Here is a 10124-nt window from a genome sequence, read left to right as displayed (position 1 = left end):
GAAGCAAAACATATGGGGGGGAATGTATGTTGAGAGTATTCTAAATATGAAGCTAGAGTCAGGAGAGGCTTAGCTTAGCATAAAGACTGGCAACACGGGAAGCAGCCGACGTGGCTCTGTTCCAAAGTTTACGCACTAACAGATCAAACAAGATGAACAGATTAACATGTTAATTATTAAGTTTTAGAGGTGATGGAAGACTGACTACCTTTGAACAGAGCCACGCTAGCGGTTTCCCCTGTAGCCACTCTTAATTTTTGATTTCTTCTGGAGTATTTTGGCCTTTAAGTGATAGCACAGTTGTACACAGGAAAGGGGGAGAGAGAAGCTGAAGACACGCAGCAAAGGGCTAGAGGTTGTAATCAAACCCTGGGCCGCAGCAGTAAGGACTGAGCCTTGGGGGCGCACACTCCACCGGCTGAGCGTCCCGCGTTACCAGTCTTTATGCTAAGCTAAGCTAACCGGCTGCAGCTTCATGATTGTACAGACGTAAGAGTTGCGCTCGGCCAGAAGGCAAACAAGGTACTTTCCCACATGGCTGAAATATTCCTTTAAATTTGGATTATGAGACACAACAAATCAACAACGGTTTAATGATTCCGTGCTCTCAAAAAGTAACAGGATTTTTCTGCTGTAATGTAGTTAGTGGTGGTGGGAGAGGGAAGAGAATCGATTCTTAGATTCATCGCGATTCTCTTTAAAACGATTTGATTCTGATGAGTTAATAACTGATTATTTAAATGTGTTGATTTTTTATCAAAGTTACAGAGTGACCGACAGAGGACTGGATAATGGACAACAACTTAGAGGTTAGGCAAGAGTGCAGGGGAAAAAAATGGCCAACATTTTTTTGTTTTGCCTCTGACATGGAAGATCACTGTGAGAGAAGGTAATTTACACAAGCATGTTTAAGGCTTAAGCACGGAATGACTACACAATAAAAACCTCCGTAAACAAATTTCATTGAAAATTGTGATAATAGTGTAAATGTCAAAATCTAACAAACCCAGATTCATATGTATTTTTTTTTAAATCACGCATGGAAATGTACTTTTTTTTTGTTGATGTATCGATAATAGGTTTTAATGGGAAGGGAAAGGTTTCAAGAGATTCCCACCCCTAGTTACTGACGCTAAAAGCTTTTTTTGTGACTGAGCTGCTGGGTTAATGTTACATCTTCTAAACTCCCTTTTTTTATGAAGACAATAAGTCTCCTTTTTTATTTATCAACTTGTAATTGTTGTCCGTTGTGATTGGCAGCTTCTCAAACAGCCCTAATTGTAGCTGACTGTTACTTTTTGAGAGCATGAAAGGAGAACGGGAGGGTTATGTGGGAAGAATTCACAGAGACAGGGTTCCTCTGGTTGGTAGTGTGACATTAGGATGATAGACTGAGTTGTTAGAGACTGACAGGGTTTTTAGTCCATCATTATGCTCACACTGTTAAGAAAATTGTTTTTCCGGGTTTTTTTTTTTTCTGTTTTATTTTATTTTTGCAAGAAAGCCACAGAGGAGACCTCCCTGCGGGGACTTTGCATTGGTAAGGGGGGGTAAAACTGGGGGGAAAGTGGCAATCGGAGTCATGAAAGTGATCCTTTCCACTTATTTTTACCTTCTTTTTACCAGCTTTGCTGACTGAAAACACATTCCTTTTTACAGCACCAGCCTGGGGAAGATTATTTGGGGAGAGCAGAGAAGGTAAAACAAGCCACAAGGTGTTAGCGTAGTGGCTGTAATGTGAGCGTAATGCAGAGTGAAACATAAAACAGCTTAGTTTTGCATCACATGTCATTTATCCGCTTTTACCCAAAGCGACTTACAATTGCTTATTATGTCAGGTTGCACGCCTCTGTAGCAACTAGGGGTTAAGTGTGTTGCTCAAGGACACATTGGTTATGAATTGCAGTGGGAATTGAACCCAGGGCTCACACATCAAAGGCATGCGTCCTATCCCCTGCGCCATCACATCCACATTAGCTCATTCTTTTCTCTTCAATTTCTAATTCTTCTAGGTTGGCTTTGTGTCTCATGGGGCTCGTTACAAACGTCATTAACATTGAGCTAATATTGATTCTGAATGGAAAATGTACTCCGCTGTGAAACACATTAAACCAGAATGACTGAGAGCTTAAGATGAGATCAAGATGAACAGTTGTGCCCTAAACTGTAAACTGAGGCACAGAAAGGGAAGGCTCAACAAGAAACTCCCTAGGTCAGGATTAGCTGTTAGCATCTAGCAATCTGGTCAAAGGCCTGGTCAAAGTGCATGTGAGCTTTGTGCTGCTTCATGAGCTCCTGCACTAATGGAAAACATCTGGCTCTACATCTGTAGATGCAAGGTCTGGTGTATTTTGATGGCAAACAGCAGGAAGATCATACAACCCAACATTACTAATGTAACATCGAGAATGACGACACCTTCATGCTTTAAGGTCAGACCCGAAGGAAATTCATATATGCTGACTGTAGAGTAGTCTATATCCACGACGGTCCACTTCCAGGATTGCCACGAGAAATTCCACTGGATGTCCCTTTCTTTTGGCCAGATGGCCGTTACCTTCCGCTTTCTTTGTGTTGTAATTTTAAACTCTTATTTTTTTATGAGGACTATGGTTAACTGGTCCTCAGATCTCTGCAGGGTTAATCGGTCCAATCAGGGATTTCTGTTGCTACTAAAACAACTTTTGAACATCCGTTCCACCAAAACGGGTTCCTTCCCGAGGTTATTTTGCAGAGGCACCCTGGCTCCGTCGGACGCTTAGCACCGCCCAAGACGACTGTGATTGGTTTAAAGAAATGCCGATAAACCAGAGCACGTTTTTCCAATCCTGGAATGCTGTGTGGGCTAGCCAGACCCTCCTCCGCAGCGCTGTGGAAGAGGGTCTGGCTATGCGAGACCACCTGTAGAGTAACTGTGTAGTCTCGGTTAGCATCGTCACTGCTACTAGCTGCCTCTTCTTACTCCAATTCCATTTGTCTTGTTAGCTAGCTAGAGCCGACAAATATCTATCAACGTGCGCTGTGTAGTAGAAACGTTTTGGAAATGCGAGGATGAGTGCCACCAAGAATGTTTCTAGCCTTGATTTCTAAACCCTGAAAATGTCCAAATATATAAGCTATCATGACTATGTGGCAATAAGTTTAACTGGAAATCCGTCCGTATTGTTCCTGTTACGGTTAACTCTACATATGTTCTGTGTGTATATGTAACTGCATATCTTTTTAAATATAATTAAGTTATCCTTTTTATAATCCTTTTACAGGCTTTGTTTTAGTTCATTCTAATTTAAATGTTTGAATATTAGTTCATATATATTTTCTGTGTGTGTGTTGCATGGAGGGAGCTGCAACTGTGTTTCATTATGCAATCCTGTCTTATAATAATAAAGCTGAACCTTAAAGTATGCAGCAGGATGCAGTGATGGTGTTAATTACCTGAGAGGGAGTGCTGGTGAGCTCCATCTTCTCCTGAGACTTCTCCTTTGCTATTCGTGCTGCCTCCTTGAACTCAGCAAACTTTTCTGCAAACTAAAAGTAATAGGAGCAAGTTATGCTACTGCTTCCTTGTTATTTTTGTTTGTTTTTTTACAGAGGGAAAGCAAACACAAAAAATCAAAATCCGGACTCCGCTGTGGGTCCGAGTGTTCTCACCTTGGCCAGGTTGCTCTCCGATGAGAAGCCGAGGCCGTAGACGGTGTTCGCCCGGCTGTCGGCCCACTGGCCAAACTTCTGCGAGGTCTTGGTGAACGTCATGTTGGGGGTGATGGTGCTGTTGATAATGGCCTGTGGAGGACAAAACCAATTCAAAAAGTAGAAATATATTGTTGAGTCATTCAGGAAATGGCTGTAATTGAGTCTTGGCAAGAGCAGCTGGGAGTGTGTGTGTGTGTACACGTGTGTGTGTACGTGTGTGTACGTGTGTACTGTTTGGTAAACAGGAAGCAGTCAATGAGGAGTTCTGAAGTGAGTCCAACTGACTGTCATGTTATTGATTAGTGTGGGAGGACTCCCCCAAATTCAGCCTTGGTGCAGAATTACAGCCACAAGAGCCAGTCCCACAATGAGCTTTCCTTAGGACGTGCCATTTCTAAATCTGTAGGTGGAGGCGGGGGGGGGGGGGGGGGGGGGGGGGGGGGGGGGGGGGGGGGGGGTGGCGGCCTTGACGAACTGCCCCTTTGCTCGTTTGAAAGCCATGATCTCTCTCTCTCTCTCTCTCTCTCTCTCTGTCTCTCTCTCTCTCTCTCTCTCTCTCTCTCTGTCTGTCATAAGGGGCACGGTTCCAGATCGGCCCATCTGTGATTTCATTTTCTCAAAGGCAGAGCAGGATACCAAGGGCTCGGTTTACACCTATCACCATTTCTTGCCACTGGGGGACCAAAGGCAGGCTGGGGGGACGCACATCGATGATAAAAAACTCCTAAAATGAAATGTTCATGCCATGGTGCCTTTAAAACAATTTTATTACTTGTATTACATTATATTACCTTATGTAGCATAAATGTTCCTTAGTTTTTCCCTTCTGTTATTTGTCTTGCAACACTTCAAAATGTATCTTGTGACCCTGTGTGGGGGTCCTGACTACTGTAAACATCTTCATTAGAAAAACAAGGATCTTTTAACAAGTTTTTATGTATGATCTCTCCTCCTCAAAAGCTACAGACTCGGAAATGGCACATACTAAAGAAAGCTCACTGTGGGACTGGCTGTAAGTCTGCACCAAGGCTGAATTTTGGGAAAGAGACTTCAGATACAGTATTATGGGACCACTAAGGTCTACCTAAAAGCATCCAAAGAGCACCATGTCATGGGACTTTTAAGGGGCCACAAGTTTTAAAGTGGTTTAGGAAGTCCGCTGACATTTTAATTTCCACGATTAAAAACACATTTCAAAAAAGGTTGTCTCGCTTCTGGAAAGTGGAAAAAAACAACCAGAAATATATTCCATTGTGTGGCATCTGTCTCAGTTTTCTTTTTCTCTGCTGAGAAGACTTATTGTTTGTCTGGATAATAACGTCCTCCCACCCAATCTCTGCTATTTCCAGCAGAACACAGTGCAAACTTGCTGGTTCAACAGCAGCAGCAGCAGCAGTCACCCTGAGAGGCTCTTACATAACTATGCTAACTCCACCCCTGCACCTCTCTCAAGACTAAAATAATCACTGCCACATAGATATGACAGGCCCGAGCGCCTCCTTCACTGCCTCAGCGCCAAGAGAGGCCAGGCCGAGGCAAACAAGTCAGACGAGCGCGGTCGAGGTGGGATATGTTGACAACAATCTAATGTAATAATGGCACCGCACAGGTTAAGTTGGACTAGAGAAGTATTCACATCCATTCCTTAAGTAAAAGTACTAATACCTACTGTAAAGAATACTGTTTTAAGTAAAAAAAAATGTAAGTATCATCAGAAAAATGTACTTAAGAGTAGTAAACGTTTATAGTACTCAATGCAGAAAAATCCTCACATTTTAGAATCTGGAAACAATCAAAACTGTTTAATTGTCCAATCGTTTCAGCTTTATTTGTAGGCATAGACATTGTTGGGTAGTTTAATTTATAATAAAACGTATATTGTTTTTGTTTTGGGTGCAAAAATCTTAATTTGTAAAGTAACTAATTAATAAGCTATCTGACAGCTAATGTAGTGGAGTAAAAAGTAAACAGTTCCCTGTGAACTGTAGTGGAGTGGAAATAGAAAGTGGCTTGAAAAGTGACTCAAGTAAAGTAGAAGTACCTCAAATTTGTGCTTGTGTAAAGTACTTGAGTAAATGTACTAAGCTACATTCCACCACTACTCCATAACACAAAGGCTTTAAACACACCTTAGAACCATCCAGACTGATGATTCGATATACATTCCTGGTACAGTCGAAGAAGTAGGAGACCGTGACAGCATGTTTACTGGTGGGAACCCAATTCTTCTTGGTGTTTGGGTCAATCTGGAAGACGTGGGCCCGGGTACTGAAGATGGGCTGCTCTCTGTAAAGAAAAGGGGAAGAGATGGAGCAATAAGTATCTGGTTAAACGCCTAAACTCTGAGGTTAAGCTGTAAATATGCAGTGTGTCACTAAACGCTAGTCTGTGAGGAGGAAAAACAGGCTTTGGCTGCACAGAAATGGATAAAACAACAAATGACCTTAGTCATCACCGTGCCACATCAACAATTCAGCCAATGCTTGTGTTCATGTAGACATGGATATCGAAAGACACGACTAGACGAGGCTTCATGCACACTTCTAAGTTTTCACACAGTGATGCTTTAAGCTAATATAAACCGTAAACCAAATTATTGAACAAGTTACGTATTGCATTAAGATTTTTTTTATATTTATTTCAACCGGTTGTTTTCTTTATGCATTTATTAACATTTTTAACCGGTTCACGATGCATCGTAACATCCCTAAAATCCATCCAATGGTTGTTGGGACCAAAGTGTGAAGTTCGTAGAGACATGCGTGGCTTAAAGACAAAAGCAAACGTGTGAATAAAGTTCCACATCCGATATCCAACACTGTCCTGCAGAGAAAAGGGAGTGGAAATGTGATGAATCAGAGGAAGGTGAGAAAAACAGCTTCCCAGATCTCATCACATCCATAATTCACCAGCCTGCCGTGTTGCTGCACTACCAGTGACTTGACGAGGAACTTAAAAAAAAGAAAAAAAACACTAGGCCTTCACACGGAGAACAAGTGTGTTTATGTACAAACTCTCCCTCTCCCCATGTGGGGAAAGGTGTGAAATGGAACATGGGGCAGATAGTAAACATACTCAATATGCTCAATGTGCTTTGAAATTTAGATTTTCTGCAATGTTTCAAAACAAATACATTTATTATAATCTCAGGATCCACTCCATTACTTGGAGGTAATGAACCTTTGCAGCCAGTGGGCGATGAAGTCATTAAAAATGATTTATGTTCAAAATAAAGCTTCATGGAAGCTTGCCAACAACGTAATGTAGTACAAACAATCATAATGCTGGGATTCAGGCGACCTAAATGATATTTACCCTGATAGAGCCCCGCTGCATCTCATGGATTTTAAGACTGTCAAAAAAAATGTGAATGTGTTTGGATGATGCATGATGAGTTAAGACCAGTTAAGACCAAAGATTGGCGACGAGACGAGTTGAAACTTAACATGAGCCGGTCTGGAGCGTTCTGAAACATTTGCTATACGTTGCTATGGCTTTTTAAAGACTTTATTTAGCTTAAGATAATTGGAACCTTTTCTCGACACATAAAAGACAACTTCATCCTTCAGTTTATTGTTAACATTCAACATCAACACATCTAGAGGCACAGGGTCACACAGCCCGCGTTGGTCGTCTGGCAAAAACTTGTGTCTTTCCATTGATTTTGAATCGGGTTAGTACGTTTTAGGCTCCAGGCAAAAAGTTGAGACTGACTCAACTTTTGGAAAAACGCAACCCCACATAACGCTGCGGTGGCCAATCATGTATCCGGAGATCAGACTTGTCGGTCGGTTTTAAGCTACGGTTTGAGGCGATGTGAGAGTCCCGTACAGTAAACGGGAAACCTCACTAATTGTCACAAGAAAGTTTTAAAACACTGTGGATAATAAAAAAACACAAGCATTGAAACTGCCCGGGACTTTGTGTAATAGCTTAATGTTTCCTGCATAACAAAGCGCCCGCTATGTCTCACTTGTCTCCTTTCTTTCTGTCTTTCTACAGAAACAGTAGTTGTGAAATATAAAGTCTACTTGTGCTTTGTTGGGGGGTTTAAGAAGACAGGATGTCACACAAATGGGCCCTTTCATTGACCCCATCCGTGATCATATTTCTTGGTGTGAATGCCCACTAAGGGGATGAAAAACTGTTGTCTAAGAAGTAACTACACCTGCCCATCTGCCAGTCTTCCAGGGAAAGTAGATGTGAAGGCTGAGTGTCCCAAGTGTCCTCTGGGACACTCAGCGATTGTTCAGCCTCTGTGGAATCCTCTCATCGCGTCTCACTGTCTTAATTAAGTCAGCAGATGTTATTTACAGATAGACACAGTTAATCAGAGAGATGGTGGTGACTTGAGGCGTGTACATGTGTACAGCTCAAACAGGCAGGCAAGAAAAAAAATATATATATATATATATATATATATATATATATATATATAGCATGTGTGTTAACTATGTAGTGCAGTACTAGTGGTAGAATGTAACGAAGTACATTTGCCCAAGCATTGTACTTAAAAATACAATTTTGAGGTACCTTCTACCCCACTACATGTAGTAGCAAAAATTTTACTTTTAACTTTACTATATTTATTTCATAACTATAGTTACTACTAAGTACTACCTTGAAGATTCACATGATTAAAATACAAAAAAAATAAGATTAACTAATACATTATGAATTATAATAATTAGTGGAAATAAGCTCCACCTGTACTCACTGCAACATTAAAGTGATGAACACGTTAAGATCACTATACCTATTCCAATTTATGAATCTAAAATGGATACATTTGCATAATGAGTAGTTTTACTTTATTACATTTGGATGTTTATGCCTTTGTACTTGAGTAAGGTTTTAAATGGAGAACTTTTTACACTGGTTTCGCTTTTACTTCAGTATACGTTCATGTTCTGTCAGGGCACAAGCTACGTTTGTTTTATCGTGTGATCATCATGATTACTTCCTCTGATAGGATTTGCTTATCACAACTCTTCCGTATCATCTATCAGAACATGTTCAAGCTGTTCCAGTACTGTATGTAGAAACCGGTTCAAGATGGGAGAGTTTTTGGGAGGTTGGCTTCTAAGTCGACATGTTGCAATGCCTGTCAAGCTTTCGGTTCTCGCATTAAAATGATTACAGTGAAAGATTTGTACTGTATATGTTGAGAAATCCAAATAAAATGTGTATGTACACACACACAAACACACACAAACACACACACACACACACACACACACACACACACGCGCCTGTGGCTGACTTTTTAATGTTTCCAGATGATCCCTTAAAATATGCACTTGAATGATGTGATGAATTGATTTTTTGTTTATTCACTCCTCTGTGACAGACTTAATATCTTTGATTCGTCTTAAGCTTTGAAAACATGTTTAACAATTCTGACATTTTATAGACCAAACAAATCAATGAATTAATTGATCAACAATGAAAATAATCGTTAGTTGTAGCCCTAGTTGAGAGCTACATAAATGATATTGCGCTGAAAAATGATTAGACTCTTATTTAATTCTAAGATAACTCTATATGTTAGATTTACACTTCATTGTGTAAGTTTTAACATTACTAAAAGTCGTGGCCGGGTTGACTCAGTTGGTAGAGCAGGCGCACAAAAGAGGTTTTCTGCCTTCACACCAAGGTCAAGGGTTCAAATCCAACCTGTGACGATTTCTCTCCCCTTTCTCACCTAGCTGTCCTGTCCAATAAAAGGCAGAGAGGCCCAAGAAAAATTTGAAAAAGGCTTTTAGGGGGGGGACTAACCGGTGTGTCTGCAGGATGTAACATCGTCTTGGACAAGTGTGGCTGGGTTTGCTGGAATATACACCTAACCAAATCCAATAAACAGCAGGACAGAGCTGCTTACGTTACCCTAAACTCTGATGGCACCCAGGACCGGCCTCAACACCAAGGTAACCTCACCTGTAACTCCACCAAATGTCATTAGCTAATGATGTGCTTCTTTGAAGTAATGCTGGGTTACGTTACCACTGAGCTAGATAGCCGACATGCTTTTGTTACAGCAGAAATTATTATATTTAATCCTTACACTTAGGCTCATCTTTTTAAATCTGGAAAAAGCCTAAAGCTTGAAAAAATTTGGAAATACTTTGTATTCTGTCATGTGTTTAGTAAAGACAAAATACTGCTGTGGCATCATGTATAAGTGAGGGAATGAATCAGATTCAGGGGCTTGACCAGATTAAGTCAACCGCAGTGTCAAAGTCTTTACCCATTCTTTTTTTAGGGGAGTTGAAGTGTCTGTCCTGACCATGTTTAGCGGTTAATTTTACATTTATATTAGTCTGACAGCATAGCCTAAATCAAAATCTGCCTGCCTGTGTGTGTGTGTGTGTGTGTGTGTGTGTGTGTGTGTGTGTGTGTGTGTGTGTGTGTGTGTGAGAGAGAGAGAGAGA

At 40.9% G+C, this 10124-nt stretch overlaps 1 protein-coding gene across 4 annotated transcripts in view; it reads right to left on the bottom strand.

The window, feature by feature from the left end:
- Positions 1 to 10124, bottom strand: part of LOC117959082 (homer protein homolog 1) — an 18655-nt gene that overhangs the window by 4527 nt on the left and 4004 nt on the right. For 2 of the 4 annotated variants that reach the window (XM_034895953.1, XM_034895954.1), the window contains exons 2-5: positions 5823 to 5979; positions 3652 to 3783; positions 3436 to 3528; positions 1613 to 1666 (exon numbers count right to left, since the gene is read on the bottom strand). In XM_034895953.1, coding sequence (XP_034751844.1) covers positions 1613 to 1666; positions 3436 to 3528; positions 3652 to 3783; positions 5823 to 5979 — 436 coding nt within the window. The remainder of the gene's footprint in view (positions 1 to 1612; positions 1667 to 3435; positions 3529 to 3651; positions 3784 to 5822; positions 5980 to 10124) is intronic. The other 2 variants (XM_034895955.1, XM_034895956.1) reach the window with 1 other exon arrangement.

The sequence above is a fragment of the Etheostoma cragini genome, chromosome 16, assembly GCF_013103735.1.
Source record: "Etheostoma cragini isolate CJK2018 chromosome 16, CSU_Ecrag_1.0, whole genome shotgun sequence".
Classification (NCBI taxonomy): domain Eukaryota; kingdom Metazoa; phylum Chordata; class Actinopteri; order Perciformes; family Percidae; genus Etheostoma; species Etheostoma cragini.
This window is presented reverse-complemented; position numbering and strand designations above follow the sequence as displayed.